The sequence below is a fragment of the Giraffa tippelskirchi genome, chromosome 2 (genome assembly GCF_054371585.1).
Source record: "Giraffa tippelskirchi isolate mGirTip1 chromosome 2, T2T-mGirTip1v1.2.pri, whole genome shotgun sequence".
Classification (NCBI taxonomy): Eukaryota; Metazoa; Chordata; class Mammalia; order Artiodactyla; family Giraffidae; genus Giraffa; species Giraffa tippelskirchi.
In genome coordinates this window covers 167,290,661-167,315,326 of record NC_137276.1, presented here as the reverse complement: position 1 = coordinate 167,315,326, position 24,666 = coordinate 167,290,661, and the positions used below count along the sequence as shown (strand labels likewise).

At 36.6% G+C, this 24,666-nt stretch overlaps 1 protein-coding gene and 2 long non-coding RNA genes across 10 annotated transcripts in view; 2 read left to right on the top strand and 1 right to left on the bottom strand.

Annotated features, from left to right (window-relative positions):
- Positions 1-24,666, top strand: part of SEC22A (SEC22 homolog A, vesicle trafficking protein) — a 90,217-nt gene that overhangs the window by 29,463 nt on the left and 36,088 nt on the right. For all 8 annotated transcript variants that reach the window (XM_081571750.1, XM_081571749.1, XM_081571751.1 and 5 more), the window contains 2 exons: positions 9,382-9,545; positions 10,690-10,884. In XM_081571750.1, coding sequence (XP_081427876.1) covers positions 9,382-9,545; positions 10,690-10,884 — 359 coding nt within the window. The remainder of the gene's footprint in view (positions 1-9,381; positions 9,546-10,689; positions 10,885-24,666) is intronic.
- LOC145538890 (uncharacterized) lies at positions 817-4,795 on the top strand. The gene is made up of 2 exons (XR_014077312.1): positions 817-974; positions 2,073-4,795. It is a non-coding gene; the product is annotated as an uncharacterized LOC145538890 (long non-coding RNA).
- On the bottom strand, positions 11,708-17,484 carry LOC145538889 (uncharacterized). Its single transcript, XR_014077311.1, has 2 exons — positions 16,565-17,484; positions 11,708-14,246 (listed from the first exon to the last, which is right to left on the bottom strand). It is a non-coding gene; the product is annotated as an uncharacterized LOC145538889 (long non-coding RNA).

Genomic DNA, 24,666 nt, shown 5'->3' with positions numbered 1-24,666 from the left:
GTAGGTCCCCTACATATGAATGAGTTCCATTCTGAGAGCATGTTTGTAAGTCCGATCGAGTTAGCCTAGGTACCCAGCTAACACAATCAGCTATATACCACTGCTTTTATGCTTGCTTCTGGACATCCTCAGCTTGAAGTAAAGATACTATACCACTGTACTCTGTATAGTACCATACAGTAAAATACACAAAAGCCCAGCCACTTGTAGAGGATGCATGCACATGACATTGTGTGCCAGACATGTGAACTAACTTACATGATTAGACACGCAAACACATGTTTGCATCTTTAAAAGTTTGCAACTTGAAGGTTTGTATGTAGGGGACTTACTGTGCTTTTCATTAAATTTTCAGCTGCTCTGTGAATGGCTTTTAAATAGAACTTTTCCCCATTGTCAAGGGCAAAAACACAACTCACACTTGCTTAAGCAAAAAAGGGTATTTTGAAGGATAGGCCCGATTCCTAGTTGGATGGAGCCAGGGACTTAGATGTTACCAAGAATTGTTCTCTCATTTCTCCAGTCTTTTCTTTTGCAGATAGATATTCTGCATATATTGGAAAACGCTGTATGGTAACTTCAGACTTACTTCATTACAGCTGGGCAACCCCACCCCCTCCATGTTTCAAGAAAAGGACCTCAATTGGCCTTGTTGTGTCGTGGCCCATTTCTGGACTAACTTTGTGCTTGGAGGTACTCTTAGTTGGCCTGACCTGGTACATACCCATCTAGTTGATGGGCAGCTTTATCAAAGCCATATGGAATAGGTAGTGGGGCTGGAGGTAGTTCCCCAAAGGAAAGAGGTAAAGGGATGCTGGGCAGATAGCTGTTATAGTACTACCACTCCTATTGTACAGATGAGCGGACTGAGACTTAGGGGTGTAAAGAAACTTGTTCAAAGACACAGAGCTAATAAATGGTATATCTGATGTACAGTCTTTAGGGTGGCTCAGAGGGTAAAGCGTCTGCCTGCAGTGCGGGAGACCTGTGTTCGATCCCTGGGTCGGGAAGATCCCCTGGAGAAGGAAATGGCAACCCACTCCAGTACTCTTGCCTGGAAAATCCCATGGACAGAGAAGCCTGGTAGGCTAAAGTCCCTGGGGTCACAAAGAGTTGGACACGACTGAGCGACTTCACTTTCTTTCTTTTTCTTTTCTTTATTCACATTACTCTCTGGTAAAAGAGGGAGTTACCTCCCTTTACCCTTAACCTCTTTCTTGACAAAGTGCCTTCCTAATTCTTTCCATATTATGGACAGAGAAATTAACTAGGGAAGAGTATTACGTGAAACTATCTTCCCTCCCTTCTTTGGTTGAAAAACAATGAGGAATAGAGTATATATGAAGTCTGAAATTGATGAGAAAACGTTGGAGACGAGGTGTTTGATGGGGGCAGGGGATGTAGCAGGGGAATGCAACCCACCAGTAGTTACCAGGCCACTTGGGGGAAGAAGATAACCTGTGTTTTGTCTCATTACTAGCATCATATTACTTTTCTACTGTTTATTATGGTAAGATCCACAACTTTTCAGCTCCATATATGTTAAATAGGCTCTTATGAACTGATCTAGAAATCTAGTTACTCTTACAATGCCGTTTCCATAGATGTAGCAAACCTCTGAAATACAGCTAACAGGCAAATAAGAGACTGTCAATGGTTATCTAAAAGAAGCTAGGATCTTTATTCTCTGGAATGTGAAGGTGTAAAGGTATTAGGATTAGTGGGAACAGGTAAATCAGGAGATAGATTAACTCTGCAAAGAAAATGAAGGCTGTCAAAGGCAAAGTTTGTATCCAAGATTCTGATGGTGTAATCATCTTCGGTCACTTAAAATCATCTGATTCTCCTTTTATTTTTGTTTAGTTGTTAAGTCGTGTCCAACTCTTCTGTGACCCCATAGACTTGCAAGATGACCTCCTGGGTCAGCAAGATCCAAGAAGGGAATGGCAACCCACTCCAGTATTTTTGCCTGGAGAATTCCATGGATAGAGGAGCTTGGCAATTTACAGTCCATAGGATCAGAAAGAGTCAGACACGACTGAGTGTCTAATGCTTTCACTTACTTTCTCCAGGGGATCTTCCTGACCCAGAGATTGAACCGTGTATCCTGCACTGTCAGGTGGATTCTTTACCACTGAGCCACCAGGAAAGCCCGATTCTCCTTTAGCTTATGTTATAAGTTGCTATCACCTGACATATTACATATTAATACATATTTTCTTATTTAATGAGGTTCAAGTTAGTAATGAAAATGAGTCTTTTATTTATGGGATAATGTATTTATGATTTAGCTCTTCACCATTGGAGGATAGTTAAAGGTTGGCTATGTAAGAGAGGAATAAGTGAGAAAATATGAAATTCCTGGTAGAATGTGGAGCATGGCAGACACTCATTGTTACTTAGTTCTCTTTCTGGTTCTTGTTATCGTACTGTCACTGTACTGTCCTTCTGGTGGTAAAGTCTTGTTTTCACTTTGTTTCTTATCATATGTATTTGGTGATAACAAATTCATAAGGTGTACTCAATTTCATAACATCAAACCATCTTTTATGTTTAAAACTTTAAAATCATTATTTTAGGAAATGGAATGCAGTGTGGAAGATTTTTTTCCTTAGGAGTTTTAAATGTAGATTAGAGATTTCATGTCCAACTGGAGAACTGTTCTTCACCCAGGAAAGCTGTTTACTTGGTAAACATGGCTACAAAGGATAAGCAGATTTTCTATGTGCAGTGGTACAATTGCAGAATGAAAACTATCAATTCAGTTCAGTTCGGTTGCTCAGTTGTGTATGACTCTTTGCGACCCCATGGACTGTAGCACGCCATGCTTCCCTGTCCATCACCAACTCCCAGAGCTTTCTCAAACTCATGTCCATCAAGTTGGTGATGCCATCCAACCATCTCATCCTCTGTCATCCCCTTCTCCTCCTACCTTCAATCTTTCCCAGCGTCAGGATCTTTTCAAATGAGTTAGTTCTTCATATCAGATAGCCAAATTATTGGAGTTTCAGCCTCAGCATCAGTCCTTCCAATGAATATTCAGGACTTATTTCCTTTAGGATGGACTGATTGGATCTCCTTGCAGTTCAAGGGACTCTCTAGACTCTTCTCCAACACCACAGTTCAAAAGCATTAATTCTTTGGCGCTCAGCTTTCTTTATAGTCCAACTCTCACATCCATACGTGACTACTCGAAAAAACATAGCTTTGACTAGACAAACCTTTGTTGGCAAAGTAATGTCTCTGCTTTTTAACATGCTGTCTAGGTTGGTCATAGCTTTTCTTCCAAGGAGCCAGTGTCTTTTAATTTCATGGCTCCAGTCACCATCTGCAGTAATTTTGGAGCCCAAGAAAATAAAGTCTGTCACTGTTTTCACTGTTTCCCCATCTATTGGCCATGAAGTAATTGGACTGGATGCCATGATCTTAGTTTTTTAAATGTTGAGTTTTAAGCCAACTTTTTCATTCTCCTCTTTCACTTTCATCAAGAGGCTCTTTAGTTCTTCTTTGCTTTCTGCCATAAGGGTGGTGTCATCTGCGTATTGAGGTTATTGATATTTCTCCCAGCAATCTTGATTCCAGCTTGTGCTTCTTCCAGCCTGGTATTTCGCATGATGTACTCTGCATGTACGTTAAATAAGCATGATGACAATATACAGCCTTGATGTACTGCTTTCCCAATTTGGACCCAGTCCATTTTTCCATGTCCAGTTCTAACTGTTGCGTCCTGACCTGCATACAGATTTCTCAAGAGGCAGGTCAGGTGGTCTGGTATTCCTATCCCTTGAAGAATTTCCCACAGTTTGTTGTGATCTACACAGTCAAAGGCTTTAGTGTAGTCAATAAAGCAGAAGTAGATTTTTTCTGGAATTCTGTTGCTTTTTCTATGATCCAACGGATGTTGGCAATTTGATCTCTTGTTCCTTTGCCTTTTCTAAATCCATGTTGAACATCTGGAAGTTCACTGTTCACGTGCTGTTGAAGCCTGGCTTGGAGAATTTTGATCATTACTTTCTAGCGTGTGAGATGAGTGCAATTGTGCAGTAGTTTGAACATTCTTTGACATTGCCTTTAGGGTTGGAATGAAAACCGACATTCTCTAGTCCTGTGGCTGAAAACTATGTGTAATACAAATATTATTACTATTTCAATTTATAAACATTTTTATACTTTTTCATTTAGCATGCTAAAAAGTTCAGTTTTGTTTCTTTACTCTTGTTTTGTATATCATTTTAAATATATTCCCAGTACCTTACTTCAGGTGCCTGGTGGACAGGAATTTGGTCTTTGACATTAAAGCCTGTAGAGCAGAATGCTGGACATGCACCGGGTGCTTTATTATTTGCTGTGAGAAAGATCATAGTCTTCACTTAACACTTTAGTTTGGTACAACAAGCCAGCACGTCCTAATAATGTTGATGTTTAATTGGTGATGTCTAAAAAAATGTTTTTGACATTTCATAAATAAAATTAGGTACTAGGAAAAGTTTAATCTCTAAAACCACTTATTCATTTTGTTGGACTTTAGGAGTCACTTGAGGTGTGGCCTGCTTGGATACATGTTAAAATTAGCTTTTAAACAAAGTGACTGAAAGTGGTAAAGCCTCCTTCTCTGTAGTTTGAACTTCAGCCAGGCTTACCTGTCCCAGACACTCTTGACCTTGGAATTCCCTAAAGAAGTTTCTAGTATATATGCCATGTAGAGGAACCAAAGAGGTAATGAGGTTAGATAAATTCTTGGGTCAGAAGAAAGGCAGTAGCTATAGAGATCAAATCCCATGGATCCCAAAGCCCAGAAGTGGAAGGAAATAAAAAAGGAAAAGGAAATTAGAGTGAAGTAGGAAAAAAACAGTGCAATTTAAGAACTGTGCTCAAGGTGGAGAAAAGAGGACTTTTTGTTGTTGTTGTGAGGATTAGTAATGACTGTGATAAGAGGAAAGCCAACAAACTTGTTAGACCTTTATAACCATCTGGAGGTACTCAGTGCTAAGGCGAGTAATTCTACATGATCTCTGAGAACAGTCCTGTCTTTTAAATAGGGAGATGTTGATTGAAGACTTAGTGACTTGAACTCCAGCCTTCTGGGAACAATGACCTGGAAGAGTATATGAAGTTCTACTCCCTTCTGTCATTGCTGCTGCTAAGTCAGGTGTTTATTGAGCTTCTTGGTGTAGATGCCACTGAGCTGTGCAATTATCTGTGCATAGTATCTAAACCAATTAGGTATAAATGAATAAATGAATGATGCCATCTATGCACTTATTATTTACAAATTTATTGAGCACTTATTGTGTACTGAACATAACATTCTAGATATTAAGAATACAGTGGTGAACTGTAAGGAATCATTTCTCCTCTCATGGAGCATAAATATTAGTGAGAGAGACATGACAACAAACATACAAATATGTAAGTATAAACTGGGTTAATTACATGAAGATAGATAACATGTGCTTTATTTACATAAAGTAAGGATGAAATTAGATAAAATATGTAAAATACTTAGCAAAGGGCCTGGTTCATACCAAGTGATCAGTAAACCATACCTGCTACTATTACTGTTACTACTACTTCTCTTCTTCCTCCTCATCAAGGCAGAAGAACAACAGCCAGATTGTCTGTAACAAGTGAGCCAAATGAACTTGATGGACAGGCTAAAGCCTGCACAAACTTGCTTGCCTCTAGTGACTTTAGGCTATTTCATTGCGAGTCGTCCTCAGTGCGATGGTAGGAGTCTTTCAGTTTGTCCCAGTGATATGAAAAAGTAGAACCTTTGATAACAAAGGTAAATTGACAGAGTTGTATGTAATTTTGGAAAACCAGCTTTGCATTTCAAAAAAAGACAGTATTGTAAGGGTAAATTCACTATGAAAAGTCATAAGACTATAGAATAATAGTATTTTTGGAGAATATCAAGCATTTATAGTAAAATAAAGACTTTGTAATAAAGACTTGAAAACGTTAACATACCATCTTAAAAACAGGATTTTTTTTATTTCACAAATAATTTGCCAGGTAAATTGAGTGCAAGCAAGAGAAACCATTTGGGATAAACACATGTAGGTGTCTGTGGTTCACTCTGTTATTAATATGGAAGTACAGTAAAACCCTGTTATAGCACAAAAACTGGAGTGTAAAAGCTTCCATCATATTATTGAAGGATAGTGAAATAACACCTCAGTAGCTACTTGGAAGTTCCAAGTGTTTAGAAGCCAATCACCAGTTGTGTTCTATTGCAATTCAAGTTATTGTGAGATATATTTGAATGCTAACGACATGTTGAAGAATTTTGATAGTGACAGTGAAGATTTTTTTGGACAGGGAAAAGTATTTGGGAAAATCATACTTTGATTTTTCAATTTACTTGACAATTTTGTAGAAAAATACAGTACATTATGGCTAAACTTTTTTGACTGTGACCCATAAGAAGAGATACATTTTACTTTGTGACAGTTACTTAGCATACAAATAGGATAAACCAAAGTTTTATGAAAAAATTTGCATTCCAGCATTTTCTGTAATATTCTATTTCAGTTTTTAAGAAAATGCTATGTGTAATTCATTAATTTTATGATCTACTGGGGAGGGATCACAACTTGCAGCTTGAAAAACATTGCTTCAAATGGCTGTGTGTTAAGTGGAAAGGAATTTCAGGTTATTCCAGAAGCACAAGATCAGCACAGTTTCTAAAGTAGTATATCCCACACCATTAATAATAGATGATTAATAGGTGCCAACCCCACATCATTTGGCTGCCTTGGGTGGTCTTTTAAAAAAGATACATGTATATTTGTTTTCATATGCATAACTCTCACTGGAAGGATACATATGAAATTAATAGTAACATGAGTTGCTTGAGGGACAGAGAATTGAGTATCTGAGAACAGCGGTGGGGATAATACACTTCAAGTATATATTTCCTTTCATTTTTCATTCTTTTAAAATTTGAGTCGTGAATATTTTAAAAGTTAAATTTAACATGATATTAATAAATAAATTCTGCTTCTATAATAGTAGAGAAAAAAGGGGAGAGAGCGACTCTGATATGGATCAGGGTTCAGTAGTAAAAATTGCTGTGACAGATTAGCAGTGTCTGACATGGGAGTGGCAGTTACAGCCTGTACGCTCTGTTTGCTTCCCTTGATCTAGACCAGAACTGTGTTGACAGTACCATGCAAGAATGTTTAATAACTCATTAAAAGCCGTCAATTTGTGTCCCATACTATGCATGTTATAGGGCAGTGTATACTTTGTTTTAGAAATTTTTTTCCAGTAGAAGATGATTAATTTAAACATTTTTGTTTTTAAATTTTAACTTATTTAGAAATAATTTCAAACTTTCAGAAAAGTTGTACAAATATGAAAATTACAAATAATACTTGAACCCAGAGGCACATTTTGTTAACATTTTACCCCATTTACTTTATTGTTGTATCTATCTGATTTATTTTTGTCCAAACCATTTGAGAGAAACAAAAATACCGTACCCTTTTATTCCTAACTACTTCAGAGTATATTTTCTAAGGTTAGAGATATTCCTATACTTAATTATAGTACAGTTATCACGTCTAGTATATTTAATATTGATACGATATTTTTACATAAACTACTGTTCCACCTGTTTTCTGTTTTTGTCAGTTGACCGAGGAATGTTCTCTATAGAATTTTTCCCCTTCTCTAACACAGGATCCAGACTAGAGTTAGGTATTGCATTTAGTTGTGTCTCTTTAACCTCCTGTGACCAGAAATATTTCCACAGCCTTTCTTTCTTTCTTTTTTTATTTTTTACAACATTGAGGCTTCTGAAGAATACAGCTCCCCACCCCACACCCTTTTAAAGAAAATAGAACGTTGATTATTCTGGTGTTCCTTCATGATTAGATTCAGATAATGCATTCTCAGCCAGAACTGATATGTCTTACTGAGGATCACATTGTTGCAGGAAAGAGGACCCCTTCCAGGGCCTGAAACTGGGCTCTTGTCTAACACTCGGAAATGAATTGTCCGAGGAGACACATGTGCTGACAAAGCAAGAGATTTTATTGGGAAAGGGCACCCAGGTGGAGAGCGGTAGGGTAAGGGAACCCAGGAGAACAGCTTTGTCACATGGCTTGCAGTCTCGGGTTTTATGGTGGTGGGATTAGTTTCCGGGTTGTCTTTAGCCAATCATTCTGACTCAGAGTCCTTCCTGGTGGTGCACACCTTGTTCAGCCAAGTGGATGCCAGAGAGAAGGATTCTGGGAGGCTGTCGGACAGGTGGTGTCTCCTTTTGACCTTTCCTGGACTCTTCTGGTTGGTGGAAGCTTATTAGTTCCCTGTTCCTTACCAGGACCTCCTGTCATAAAACAGCTCATGCAAATGGTTGCCATGGTGCCTGGCCAGGGTGGGCAGTTTCAATCAGTGTGCTTCCCCTAACAACATCTGGAGGCATGGGAAGGCCATCTGTCCCTCTTTAGCGATATTAGAGTACTTGGTTAAGGTGTTGTCTAGTTTCTACTGTTTGGTAAATAAAGTAGAATTCCCCTGCAGCCAATAAGCAATCCATGAGAAGACATTTTAAAGCCATGCACAATTTCGTGCTCCTTACCAAAGAACCTACCTAGATTTAGCATCCACTGTTTATAAATGGATTCAGTCTTTACTGTGTTGGCTGCAGAGTGCTACGTTTTCCAGTTCTACCACTATCTCCACATTCACCAAGTGGTATTCAGCATTCTGCTGTGAATGAGTCTTCCTTTCTTCCCTTTTATTTGTTGTTATGAACTCATAAATTCTCATTTTCCCCCAATGATACATAATTCATTTTGTGAAGTAGAGGATTTGATTTTGGAGTCAGTGGATAACTTTAGGAGGTCAGTAATCACCTTGAAACTGTCTGCCAAATTCTGTGTTGTTTCTGCAAAGAGTATCCATAACTTTCATCAGAACCTCTACAAAGTTCTTGATTCAAACAGTGTTAAATTCCTCTAGGTTGAAGGATTGAAATGTTAAGCTATCTGTGACCCTTATCTATTTGCATAGTCTTTCCTGCTTTCTACCCCAAATGATAAGTAACTGAAGTGTTCGAATCACAGTATATGTCCCTCTCTACTTTTTAAAAATGAATCTTAATTTGAGTATAGTTGATTTACAATGTTGTGTTAGTTTCTGCTGTACAGCAAAGTGAATACATTCCACTTTTTTGTCTATTGTTTTTAAACCGCAACTGAAACTAGTATTATATTTCAATTCCTTTAATTTTTTTGCTAAAATATTTAATAAGTGTTAATATCATTGATGCCTCTGTAACAGCAGTGTATGGTATATAGAGCCAGTCTTGTGAAGTAATGAATTACCTTGATTTAATTTGAAATTTTAAATCTGATGTTTTTTACACTGTAGTTTTATTAGCTCTATGGGAGTGAGCTACATGATGTTGTGCACTGAAAATTACCCAAATGTTCTGGCCTTCTCTTTCCTGGATGAGCTTCAGAAGGAGTTCATTACTACTTATAACATGATGAAGACAAACACTGCTGTCAGACCGTACTGTTTCATTGAATTTGGTAAGGGCCTGATTTTTTTTTTTTCCCTTTTCATTATCCTGTCTCTGTTCAGTCATCTAATACTAAGGGACAGAGAGAAAACTCAGAAAATCCTACTAACTTGCTTTTGACAGAATAGTTTGACAGTCTATAAATTATGGCAACTTACTTCTTCACTTGGATGCCTATAAGAAAAGGTTCTGTTTGAACTCTGTAGAGGATCGTGATTATTGGCTCAAAGAATTAATCCCAGAGGATAATTTCTCAGTGAGAAAATTTTAAGTTAGAGATTCAGAGCTTTGTGTTTATGTGATAGTATTTTTAGGCTGCTTAATGTAGAACAGAAGTTGGCAAACATTTATTGGAAAGGACCAGATAGTACAATTTTAGGCTTTAAGTATTATTTTCTCACTGTCTCAGCCCTTGCTATTATAGCTTGAAAACAGCCATAGGCAATGCATAAATGAATGAGTATAGTTATATTCTAGTAACATTTTATTCACAAATAGAATCAACAGGCTAGATTTGGCCTGTGGACATTAGTTCGGTTGACTCCTGATGCAGAAGGGGGAAAAAGTGTAAATTCAAGGTGCAAATAATGGAAATAAAATTGGGAGAAATTTAGGAAATGTCTTTTATTGATTTCATTAAATTTGTTCTTTAAAGCATATGTTCTTATGGTATAAGCAATAAATAAGAAAACAGATTTATATGAACATGCAATTTACAATGTATGTTTTAATGTAATTACAACTGGTAATACTTACAGACAATATTTTATGAGATCTGAATCCCTGTACAAATTAAGACTTTGGTTTAAATTTAAAGGGAGCTGTTTTCAGTTTTGTTTTGTTTTTTTTTTAGAAGTTCAGAGTAATTCCTTGAAGTGGATATAATTGTAGAAGTATTCTCACAATCATCTAATATTAAATCCTTAGTTTATTTATAATTATTAGTTTCTAGAATATAGTTTCTAGTGAGAAAAACTGATGATGCCATGATATATTAACCATTAAACACAAATAATATTAGGGCTTTCCATGACAGGTTGAACATTTAAGATAACAAACTGTTTATCGCCAAATTTACTGTCCGTAAACATCACACTTTCAAATGATTTAATTAACAAATGACTGCAAGGAAATTTATTTTTTATTTTACATAGATAACTTCATTCAGAGGACCAAGCAGCGATATAATAATCCCAGGTCTCTTTCAACAAAGATAAATCTGTCTGACATGCAGATGGAAATCAAGCTGAGGCCCCCTTATCAAATTTCCATGGGTGAGCTGGGGTCAGCCAATGGAGTCACATCTGCATTTTCTGTTGACTATAAAGGTGCTGGTAAGATTTCTTCTGGTGAGTTCTGGATCTCAATTACTTCATTAAAAAAGTTTTCTAAGAACTGAGGGACTCTTAAAAAATGAATTAATTTATTCTAAAATTTTAACGCAAGTACATGAGAGAATGTAGAAGCTCAAAGTAATTAATCATTTCTCCCAATGTTTTATATAGTCATCTCTGATATGTGACTGATCAGAAAAATACTTTTAAACAGCAATCTCAAAGGAACTCTTTGCTAGAGAAACATTTAAGAAGGTTTCTTTGTACACATTTTTCTTGAAAAGAATAATAGTTTATTTGCAATATATATATCTATAGGCATGTAAAGTGCTTCGCATTGTGTACAAATGACTACATTTGAGGTCAGGGTTCTTGACTGTCATGGAAAATATGATCATCTACTCAGATGTCCTTTTCAAACAAGGAGTGCCATTCTCAACAGTTGTGACATGTTGACAATTTCTACTTAAAAGTAAAACCCTTGTTATTTTATAAGGTAGTATATGCCACTGTTGAATTGCTTATTTTAAAAATTCTTTCTTGTATTTTTGAGCTAAAATCTGTTCCCTATAATGCCTACATTTGTCTAAGTTCTGTGACCTCTCCCTCCCTGTCTTCAGCTGTACCACAACTTTGAAATCAGCAGCTTTGTGTCCTTTTTATCCTGTTAGTCTGATTGACTTCATGTAACATATCCCAGTTTCCTTACCCTTTTTGTCTATCGTATTTTGAAACCCTCCTCATCCTGGAAGCTTCCTCTTTATATGCTTACGTTTGTTAGTATTCTTCAGATGTGGCATTCAAGGCTGAACACAACGTTTCATGTTTGATTTGATTAATACAAATCATGGGAGAGAGAGGAAGCAGATTTCACTAAAATAATCCAGCAAGTCAGAAAACAAGTAAACAAACAAATAATAGTAACACACCCTAGGAGAGAGGAGGTGGATCAGTACCCAGAGTTGTTAAAATATAGTTTCTAAAATGTCTGCTGCTAAGTCGCTTCAGTCGTGTCCGACTCTCTGTGACCCCATAGACGGCAGCCCACCGGGCTCCCCTGTCCCTGGGATTCTCTAGGCAAGAACACTGGAGTGCGTTGCCATTTCCTTCTCCAATGCATGAAAGTGAAAAGTGAAAGTGAAGTCGCTCAGTCGTGTCTGACTCTTAGCGACCCCATGGACTGCAGCCTACCAGGCTCCTCCATCCATGGGATTCTCCAGGCAAGAGTACTGGAGTGGGGTGCCATTGCCTTCTCCTCTAAAATGTCTAGTTTCCAATAAAAACAATTACAAGACATTCAAAAGAAAAAGAAAGTATAATTCTTACACTGGGGACCGGGTATGGTAGGGAAGGCAGGCAATAGAAACTGCCTGTGAGAATGATCTGATGTCAGATTTAACAAAGACTTCAAAGTAGCGATTATAATTTTCTTCAAAGAACTAAAGGAAGCCATGATTAAAGAATATGATGGTGATGTCACATCAAATAGACAGTATTAATAAAAGATAGAAAATTTAAAGTAAAGGAACCAAATGGAAATTCTGGAATTGACAAATATAGCTGAAATAAAAAACTTGCTAGTTGGGCTCAACAGTAGATTTGAACAGGCAGAAAAAAGATCAATAGAGATTATGTAATCCAAAGAACAGAGAGAAAAATGAAGAAAAATGAACAGAACTTCAGAAAAATATCAGGCCCTGTTAAGCACACTAACATATGCATGATGGGAGAACCAGAAGGAAAGGAGAGAGAGGGGAGCAGAAGAAGCATTGAAGAAATAAGAGCTGAAAAGTTTCCACTTATTCAAATATGTTAATCTACTCCTCCAGGAAGCTCAAGGAATTCCAAATAGGATACATGCAAGAGATTCACAAATAGATGAATCATTAAAAATGCTGAAAGACAAGGAAAAATCTTTAAAACAGCAAGAGAAAAACAACTTGTCATTTGCAAGGTTAACCACAACAAAATTAACAACTGCCTTCTCAACAGAAATAGTGGGGACAAGAAGGTGATGGGATAATATGCTCAAAAAACTCAAAGGGAAAAAATAACTCAACCAAGAATCCTATATATAGCAAGGCTGTCTTTCAGAAATGAATGTGAAATAAACATATTTGCAGATAAGCAGAAGATGAGAGAATTTGTTGCTGATGGACTCATCTTAAAGAAATTCTGATGGAAGTTCTTCATATTTGAAAGCAAAATAATAATTTAAATACATACTGAAAGGAAAAAAAGCAAAGAGCAATCATAAAGGTAGTTAGACAATAAAATGTATTTTCTTCTTTTCTAAGTTAGTCAAAAGCGATATTATAAAGCTATATATATATAATCTCAATAGATACAGAAAAAGCTTTTGACAAAGTTCAACAACCATTTGTGATGAAAGCTCTTGAGAAAGTGGGCTTAGAGGGAACCTGCCTCAACATAATAAAAGCCATATATGACAAACCTCTTGTGTTGTTGGAACAGGGTGTTTGCTATGACCAGTGCATTCTCTTGGCAAAACTCTATTAGCCTTTGCCCTGCTTCATTCTGTATTCCAAGGCCAAATTTGCCTGTTACTCCAGGTGTTTCTTGACTTCCTACTTTTGCATTCCAGTCCCATATAATGAAAAGGACATCTTTTTTGGGTGTTAGTTCTAGAAGGCCTTGTAGGTCTTCATAGAATCGTTCAACTTCAGCTTCTTCAGCATTACTGGTCGGGGCATAGACTTGGATTACCGTGATATTGAATGGTTTGCCTTGGAAATGAACAGAGATCATTCTGTCGTTTTTCAGATTGCATCCAAGTACTGCATTTCGGGGTCTTTTGTTGACTATGATGGCTACTCCATTTCTTCTAAGGGATTCTTGCCCACAGTAGTAGATAAAATGGTTATCTGAGTTAAATTCACCCATTCTCATCCATTTTAGTTCACTGATTCCTACAATGTCAACGTTCACTCTTGCCATCTCCTGTTTGACCACTTCCAATTTGCCTTGATTCATGGACTTAACATTCCAGATTCCTATGAAATATTGCTTTTTATAGCATAGGACTTTGCTTCTATCACCATTCACATCCACAACTGGGTGTTGTTTTTGCTTTGGCTCCATCTCTTCATTCATTCATGCAAAGTTGGGCACAATAAAGGACAGAAATGGTATGGACCTAACAGAAGAAGATATTAAGAAGAGGTGGCAAGAATACACAGAAGAACTATACAAAAAGGATTTTCATGAACCAGATAATCACGGTGGTTTGATCACTCACCTAGAGCCAGACATCCTGGAATGTGAAGTCAAATGGGCCTTAGGAAGCATCACTATGAACAAAGCTAGTGGAGGTGATGGAACTCCAGTTGAGCTATTTCAAATCCTAAAAGATGATGCTGTGAAAGTGCTGCACTCAATATGTCAGCAAATTTGGAAAACTCAGCAGTGGCCACAGGACTGGAAAAGGTCGGTTTTCATTCCAATCCCAAAGAAAGGCAATGCCAAAAAATGCTCAAACTACCACACAATTGCACTCATCTCACACGCTAGTAAAGTAATGCTCAGAATTCTTCAAGCCAGGCTTCAACAGTACATGAACAGTGAACTTCCAGATGTTCAAGCTGGATTTAGAAAAGGCAGAGGAGCCAGAGATCAAATTGCCAACATCTGTTGGATCATCGAAAAAGCAAGAGAGTTCCAGAAAAACATCTATTTCTACTTTACTGACTATGCCAAAGCCTTTGACTATGTGGATCACAAACTGTGGAAAATTCTGAAAGAGATGGGAATACCAGACCACCTGTCCTGCCTCCCGAGAAATCTGTGTGCAGGTCAAGAAGCAACAGTTAGAACTGGACATGGAACAACAGACTGGTTCCAAATCGGGAAAGGAATACGTCAAGGCTGTATATTGTCACCCTGCTTATTTAACTTATATGCAGAGTACATCATGAGAAACGCTGGGCTGGAGGAAGCACAAGCTGGAATCAAGATTGCTGGGAGAAATATCAACAACCTCAGATATGCAGATGACACCACCCTTATGGCAGAAAGCAAAGGGGAACTGAAGAGACTCTTGATGAAAGTGAAAGAGGAGAGTGAAAAAGTTGGCTTAAAACTCAACATTCAGAAAACTAAGATCATGGCATCTGGTCCCATCACTTCATGGCAAATAGATGGGGAAACAGTGGAAACAGTAATAGACTATTTTGGGGGGCTCCAAAATCACTGCAGATGGTGACTGCAGCCATGAAATTAAAAGACGCTTACTCCTTGGGAGAAAAGTTACAAGCAACCTAGACAGCATATTAAAACACAGACACATTACTTTGGCAACAAAGGTCCATCTAGTTAAGGCTATGGCTTTTCCAGTGGTCATGTATGGATGTGAGAGTTGGACTATAAAGAAGGCTGAGCACCGAAGAATTGATGCTTTTGAACTGTGGTGTTGGAGAAGACTCTTGAGAGTCCCTTGGACTGCAAGGAGAGCCAACTGGTCCATCCTAAAGGAAATAAGTCTTGAATATTCATTGGAAGGACTGATGTTGAAGCTGAAACTCCAATACTTTGGCCACCTGATGCGAAGAACTGACTCATTTGAAAAGACCTTGATGCTGGGAAAGATATGAAGGTGGGAGGAGAAGGGGACTACAGAGGATGAGATGGTTGGATGGCATCACTGACTCAATGGACATGAGTTTGAGTAAACTCCGGGAGTTGTTGATGGACAGGGAGCCCTGGCATGCTGTGGTCCATGGAGTTGCAAAGAGTCAGATCTGACTGAGCAACTGAACTGATGACAGACGTACAGCTAGCATCATACTCAATAGTGAAAGGCTGAAAGCATTTCCTCTAAGATCAAGAACAAGACAGCAAGTGTCTTTTAATTTCTTGGCTGTAGTCACCATCTGCATTGATTTTGGTGCCAAGAAAATGAAAAATGACACTGTTTCCACATTTTCCCCATCTATTTGTCATGAAGTCATAGGATTGGATGCCATGATCTTTGGTTTTTAAATGTTGAGTTTTTAGCCAGTTTTTTCACTCTCTTTCACTTTCATCGTGAGGCTTTTTCACTTTCATTATGAGGCTCTTTAGTTCCTCTTTGCTTTCTGCCATTAAAGTGATATCATCTGCATATCTGTGGTTATTGATATTTCTCCCAGCAATCTTGATTCCAGCTTGTGATTCATCCAGCCTGGCATTTTGCATGATGTACTCTGCATATAAGTTAAATAATCAGGGTGAGAATATACAGCCTTGATGTATTCCTTTCCCAATTTGGAAATAGTCTGTTGTCCCATATCCGTTTTTAACTGTTGCTTCTTGTTCTGCATACAGCTTTCTCAGGAGGCAGGTAATGTGGTCTGGTATTCCCATTCTCATTAAAAATATTCCACAGTTTGTTGTGATGCACACAGTCAAAGCCTTTAGCATAGTCACTGAAGTGGATGTTTTTTGGAATTCCCTTACTTTTTCTGTGATCCAGTGGATGTGGGCAATATGATCTCTGGTTCCTCTGTGTTTTCTAAATCCAGTTTGTACATCTGGAAGTTCTCCATTAATGTACTGCTGAAGCCTAGCTTGAAGGATTTTCAGCATAATCTTGCTGGCCTGTGAAAGAAGTGCAATTGTATGGTAATTTGAACATTCTTTGGCATTGCCTTTCTTTGGGATTGGAATGAAAACTGACCTTTTCCAGTCCTATGGCCACTGCTGAGTTTTCCAAACGTGAAAAGTCCTGAAGATGCTACCAGAAAACTGCTAGAGCTTGTCAATGCATTTGGTAAAATTGCAAGATACAAAATTAATAAACGGAAATATCTTGCTTTCCTATGCACTAACAATGAAAGATCAGAAAGAGAGATTAAGGAGATAATCCCATTTACCATTGCATCAAAAAGAATAAAATACCTAGGAATAAACTGATCTAAGAAAGTAAAAGACCTGTACTCAGAAAACTGTAAGATACTGATGAAAGAAATCCAAGATAACAAAAATAGATGGAAAGATATACTATGTTCTTGGATTGGAAGAATCAATATTGTCAAAATGACTATACTACCCAAAAGCAATCTATAGATTTAATGCAATCCCTATTCAAGGGCATTTTTCAAAGAATTAAAACAAAAAATTTTACAATTTGTATGGAAACAAAAAAGACTGAATAGCAAAAGCAATCTTGAGAAAGAAGAATAGAACTGGAAGAATCAGGCTCCCTGACTTCTGACTATACTACAAATTTGCAATAATCAAAACAATATGGTACTGGCACAAAAACAGAAATATTGATCAATGTAACAGGATAGAAAGGCCAGAGATAAACCCATGCACCTGTGGCCACCTAATGTACGAAAAAGGAGGCAAGAATATACAATGGAAAAAAGACAGTCTCTTCAATAAATGGTGCTGGTAAAACTGAACAACTGCATGTAAAAGAATGAAATTAGAACACTACCTAACACCATACACACACACACACACAAAACTCAAAATGGATTAAAGACCTAAATGATGGATACCATAAAACTTTTAGAGGAAAATGTAGACAGAACATTCTGTGACATAAATCACAGCAAGATATTTTTTGATCTACTGCCTAGAGTGATGGAAAAAAAGACAAAAATAAACAAATGGGACCTAATTAAATTTAAAAGCTTTGTACAGCAAAGGAAACCATAAAACAGAAAGACAACCATCACATGGGAGAAAATACTTGCCAATGAAGAAACAGCGGGGATTAATCTCCAAAATATACAAACACCTCATGCAGATCGATATAGAAAGAAAATGAACAACCCAATCAAAAAAAGTGTGGAAGACCTAAATAGACATTTCTTCAAAGAAGACATGTAGATGGCCAACAGACACATAAAAAGATGCTCAACATTATTATTAGAGAAATGCAAATCAAAACTACAATGAGGTATCACCTCACACCAATCAGCATGGCCATCATCAAAAATTCTACAAACAATAAATGCTGAAAAGGGTACCCTCTTACATTGTTGATGGCAGTGTAAATTGGTACAGCCATTATGGAGAATAGTATGGAGGTTTCTTAAAAGACTAAAAATAGAGCTATCATATGACCCGGCAATCCCATTCCTGGGCATATATCTGGAGAAAAACATATTTCTAAAGGATGCATGTATTCCAGTGTTCATTCCAGCACAGCGGACAATGCAAATGTCCATTGACAGAGGAATGGATAAAGAATAGCTTCTTTATTCTTTCTACTGTACATATACACAGTAGAATATTACTTGGCCATAAAAAGGGATGAAACAATGCCATTTGCAGAGATGTGGATGGACCTAGAGATTACCGTAACAGGTGAAGTATGTCAGAAAAAGATATTGTATAATATTGCAGCTTTCCTGGTGGTTCAAATGGTAACAAATCTGCCTGCAATGCAGGAGACCTGGGTTTGATCCCTGGGTTGGGAAGATCTCCTGGAGAAGGAAATGGCAACCCACTCCAGTATTCTTGTCTGGAGAATTCCATGGACAGAGGAGCAGCAACTAAGACTTTATATGTGAATTTAGAAAAATGGTAGAGATGAACTTATTTGCAAAACAGAAATAAAGACACTGACATAGAGAACAAATGTATGGCCACCAAGGGATGGGAGAAAGAGAGAGTGGGAAGAATTGGGTGATTGGGACTGACATATGTACACTACTATGTATAAAATCTGGAGTAGAAAATGGCAAAACACTCTAGTATTCTTGCTGGGATAATCCTGTGGACAGAGGAGCCTGGCGCGGGCTACATACAGTCCATGGGGTCGCAAGGGTTGGACACGACTTAGCCACTAAACCACCACTATGTATAAAATAGATAGTTAATGAACACAGGGAATTCTTCTCAGTGCTCTGTGGTGACTTAAATGGGAAGGAAATCTATAAAAGAGTGGATATATGTATATGTATGACTGATTAACTTTGCTGTACAGCAAGAAACTAACACAACATTGTAAAGCAGCTATTTGTTGTTGTTCAGTCGCTAAGCTGTGTCCAAATGCTGAACTCATTCAGTCGCTCAGTCATATCTAACTCTTTGCAACCCTATGGACTGCAGCACTCCAGGTTTCCCTGTCCATCACCAACTCCCGGAGCTTGCTCAAACTCATGTCTATTGAGTCAGTGATGCCATCCAGCCATCTCCTCTGTCATCTCTTTCTCCTGCTTTCAATCTTTCCCAGCATCAGGATCTTTTCCAGTGAGTCAATTCTTCGTATCAGGTGGCCACAGTATTGGAACTTCAGCATCAGTCCTTCCAATGAATATTCAGAACTGATTTCCTTTGAGATTGACTGGTTTGATCTTGCAGTCCAAGGGACTCTCAAGAGTCTTCTTCTACACCACAGTTCAAAAGCATTAATTCTTCAGTGCTCAGCTTTCTTTATGGTCCAACTCTCACATATACATGACTACTGGAAAAACCATAGCTTTGACTAGATGGACCTTTGTCAACAAAGTTATGTCTTTGCTTTTTAATATGCTGTCTAGGTTGGTCATAGCTTTTCTTCCAAGGAGCAAGTGTCTTTTAATTTAATGGCTGACATCACCATCTGCAGTGATTTTGGAGCCCAAGAAAATAAATTATTTGTTAAAGAAAATTCCATTGTTTCCTCATCTATTTGCCATGAATTGATGGGGCCAGATGCCATGATCTTAGTTTTTTGAATGTTGAGTTTCAAGCCAGCTTTTTCACTCTCCTCTTTCACTGTTACATTGTTAGTCATTAGTAAAAAGCAAAGCAAGGTGTTAAGATACCACTTCACACCCACTAGGATGACTATAACAAGACAGACAATAACAAGTGTTGGCAAGGATGTGGAGAATTTGGAACATTCTTATGTTGTTAATAAGGTTGTAAAATAGTGCAGCTGCTTTGGAAAATAGTTTGAAAGTTCTCAGAAGAGTAAACAGAGTTATCGTATGACCCCGCAATTCTAGTTCTTGGCACATACCCCAGAAATTGAAAGTGTATGTCTAAACAAAAATGTGTGCATGAATATGCATACCAGTTAAAAAGTAGAAATAACCCAGATGTCCATTAACCGATGAATGAATAAAGTATGGCATATTCACACGATAGAATGTTACTAAGTAGTAAAAAAAAGAAGGAAGTTTGATATTACATGGTATCATATGAACTTTAAAACATGCTATGTGAAAGAAGCCAGGTACAAAAGGTCACATATTTATAATTCATTTATTCAATATGTCCAGAGTAGGCAGATCTACAGAGATAGAAAGTATATTTGCAGTTGATAGGAGCTGGAGGGAAATAGGCATAATAACTACTAATTGTTACGTGGTTTCTTTTTAAGGTGATATAAATGTTGTGGAATTAGTTGATAATGATGGTACAACTCTGTGAATGTATTAAAATTTCTGAATTGTACACTTTAAAAGGGTGAATTTTATTATATTTGAATGATACTTCAATTATTAAAATCAGTAATAAATGAAGGGGTTATTACTTTAAAGACTTCCAGTAATGATGGAATAGGTAATTGAGACCAATGGTGTGAGTTGCTCAGTCATGTCTGACTCTTTGTGACCCCATGAACTATAGCCCGCCAGACTCCTCTGTCCATGGAATTCTCCAGGCAAGAATACTGCAGTGGGTTGCCATTTCCTTCTCCAGGAGATCTTCCTGACCCAAGGATTGAACCTGGGTCTCCTGCATTGCAGGCAGATTCTTTACCATCTGAGCTCCCAGGAAAGACATTCAGACCAATAGTCCCATGAAATACATGTGGACAAGCTAAATGGAATGTATGTATTATATAGAATAATAGGTCTAATGTAGAATTTAATTGAAAATATAATGTTCCTGAAATCTTTGGAGACATAACAAGATTACTAAGAATTACTAGGTTACAGGGGAAAATGGAGGCTCGGGAAAATGAGCCCAATGTTTGGAACTACTTTTTTGGCAGGGAGGCTTTTACCAATTCTGGAGGGAACTACTGATAACCTCTCAAGACAGGGATTAGAGAGCAGAACCCACCAAGGTGGTAAACCTCATGAGCAACTCTTCAGCTTTGGGTTAGGATTTTGCATGTCTGCACTCTAAGAAAAGGATAGACAGGAAGGAGTACGAAGTAGATAGCCTTTATGTATGAAGTAGATAGGCTTTATCAGGACTGCAGCTTAGTTTTGAACTATACTGGTCTCTAAAACTGAATTGAACTGATTACACCATGCTTTGCTCCAAAGATCCTGGCAGAAACAAACAAATTTCTTAGAAGAAATAGTCTCACAAGCTTTAAATATCTACAATACGATTTTGAAAATAGATTGGCAAGCAACCAAAAATAACCAAACTCCTTGAGGACACTAGACTGTGTGAATGCAAACCATTAGACACATTCTCTCCCCCTCTCACAGAAACCGTGGAGGCCAGAAGGCAACTTAATGATATCTTCTAAAAAAAGAGGATAACTGCAAATGTAGAATTCTGTGGTTAACAAAGATATCCTCAAAGAATAAAGTAGCAGGAATGGATATTCTTGCTTTGTTCCTGATTTTGATCTTACCAGGAAAAGCTCAGTCTAAACAGTTAAATACTTAAATATGATATTAACTTAGAGTTTGTATTTGATGCCATTTTACCAGGTTGAGAAAATTCCCTTATATTCCCAGTTTGATGAGTGGTTTTTATCAGGAACTGAAGTTGTATTCTGTCAAATGCTTTGTCTGCATTTTTTGTCTGCATTTATTGAGATGATTGTAGCTTTTCAAATGTTAAATCAATCTGGTGGTTCTGTGATGAACCCCACTGAGTCATCCTGTATTATCCTGTTTATATAGTCAGATCCAATTTGCTAAAATTTTCTTACGATATTGTACCTGTATTCATCAGGGGATTGGTTTGTAGTTTTCCTCTTTTGTAATTTTTTTGAGGGGGGACCGGGGTGTGTGTCTGGTTTTGCTAACATGAAAAAACTGGCCTCATAGAATAAATGGAAAGGTATTCTCTGTTCTTCAAAATTTGAGAAATGTTTCTGTAGAAGTTTTATTTCTTTAAGCATTTAGTAGGTGAAGCCTTTCGAGCTTCTAGTTTTCTTTGTGATAAGGTTTTTATCTACAGATCAGTTTCTTTAGTGAATGTAGTTATTCGAGTTATCTTCTTGAGTGAGTTTTAGTAGTTTGTTTCTTTTAAGAATTCTGTCCATTTCGGCTAAGTTATTGAATTTTGGGGCATAAAGTTTGACATCAGTCTTCTTAGAGTTTATAATTTTTCTTTGATTTTTTTAAAAAATTTATTTTGTATTGGGGTATAGCTGATTAACAATGTTGTGATTGTTTCATGGTGAACAGCAAAGGGACTCAGCCATACATATACATGTATCCATTCTCCCCCACAGAGTTTATAATTTTTATTGACTTTCTTAAAAAACTAGCTTTTGCTTACTTTGACTTTTTATTGTTTTGTTTTCTGTTTCATGATTTATGTTTTGACGTTTATTACTTCCTATCTTTTGCTTCCTTAGAGTTTAGTTGAGTTTTCTTTTTGTAGGTTATTAAGGTAGAAGTTGAGGTAGTTTACTTCAGAACTTTCTTTTTTAATACAGACATTTAGTACTGTGTATTTCCCACTAAATATTGCTTTAGCTACATTTCGTAAATTTAAAGTATAATCTATTGCATTTTCGCTTTCATTCTGTTCAGAATGCTTTTCAATTTCCCTTTTGATTTCTTTCATGATCCATGGATTTGTTAGAAATATGTTACATGTTTTAAATATATAGAGATTTTTCAGATGCCTTTCTGTTATTGATTTCAAATTTAATTTCACTGTAGCCAGATAGCAAATTTTGCATAATTTTAATTTATTGAGACTTGTTTTGTTTTCTCCGAGTATAGTATATCTTAGTCATTTTTCTGTTTTCATTTGAAAAGAATATATATTCTACTGTTACTGGCTAGATGATCATATATGAATATCGATGATCAACATCATTTAGATCAAGCTAGTTGATGGTGTTCAAGTCTTTTATATCTTTCTGATTTTCTGTCTATTTCTGTTAATTATTGAGAAAGGGGTGTTGAAATCTCTCACTGTATTTGCAAATTTATGTTTTTTTCCTTTTAGGTCTATTGTTTTTATTTTGTATATTTTAAATCTTGTTAAATATTTAGGATTGTTCTCTTGGTGTATGTACTCCTGTGTCACTTTGAAATTACTTTCTTTATATCCAGTAATATTCTTAGCTCTGCAGTCTACTTTATTAATATAGCAATGATAATCTTTTTTTAAATTAGTATATATTTTACCATCTTTTTTCTTTTAACATTTGTCTTTAACATATTTTTAAATAGGTAAATGTATTTTTTAAAATATTTATTTAAATATTTAAATAAATTAGTTAATTTAAATAAATACATTTATTTATATATTTTAAAATATATACATTTATGTATATATTTTTAAATGAAATATAGTTGATTTGCAATGTTGTGTTAATTTCTATTTTACAGCAAAGTGATTGAGTTATACATATCTATCTATCTATATTATACATTCTCTTTCATGTTTGTTTCCATTATGGTTTATCACAGGATATTAACTATAGTTCCATGTGCTATACAGTAGGATCTTGTTTTTCCATTCTATATACAATAATTTTCATCTCTTAATCCCAGACTCCCAGTCCATCCCTACCCTCCCTGCTTGCACCTTGGGCACTACAAGTCTGTTTTCTGTGTCTGTAGGTTTGCTTCTGTTTTATAGACATGTTGGTGTCATATTTTAGACTCCCCATATAAATGATATCATATGGTATTTGTCTTTCTCTTTCTGACTTAGTGTGATAATCTCAAAGTCCATGCTGTTGTATGCCATTGTATATATGTACCACATCTTTATCCATTCATCTGTCGATGGAGATTTAGGTTGTTTTCATGTCTAGTAAATAGTACTGCAATGAACATTTTTGAATTATAGTTTTGTCTGGATATATGCCCTAAAGTGGGATTGCTGGATCATATGCTAACTCTATTTTTAGTGTTCTCCATAGTGACTGTACCAACTTACATTCCCACCAAGTTGTAGGAGGGTCCCCTTTTCTTCGTACCCTTTGTAGCATTTGGTATTTATAGACTTTTTAATGATCGCTGTTCTGACCAGTGTGAGGTGGTACCTCATTATTGTTTTGATTTGCATTTCTCTAATAATTAGTGATGTTGAGCATTTTTCATGTGCCTGTTGACCATCTGTATATCTTCTTTGGAGAAGAAGGCCTTCTGCTCATTTTTTGATTGGGTTTTTTCCTTGTTCTTGTTATTGAGTTATGTGAACTATTTGTGTATTTTGGAGTTTAAGCCTTTGTTGGTCAAAACATTTGCAGATATTTTCTCCTTCTGTAGGCTGTCTGTTTGTTTTGTTTATTGTTTCCTTTGCTGTACAAAAGCTTGTAAGTTTGATTAGGTTCCATTTGTTTGTTTTTGCTTTTATTTACATTGCCTTGGGAGACTATTGTATTTTTATATTTAAAGAGTTTTTTTTTTTAAGGTATCATGTAGTTGGGTCTTTGGGAAAAAAATCCAATTTGACAATATCTGCCTTTTTACTTATGTATTCAGATCATTTATGTTTAGTGTGGTTATTGATATGTTTGAGTTTAAACCTATCATCTTGGCTATTTGTTTTTGTTCTTTCAGATTTTGATACTTGTCTCTCTTCTGCTTCTTTCTGTATTGGTTACTTTTGATCTATTTTCTGTTCTTTGTTGCCTTATTATAGCTCCTTGTTTCATTTGTCAGTTTTTATGGTTCTTTTGGGTTTTATAGTCTT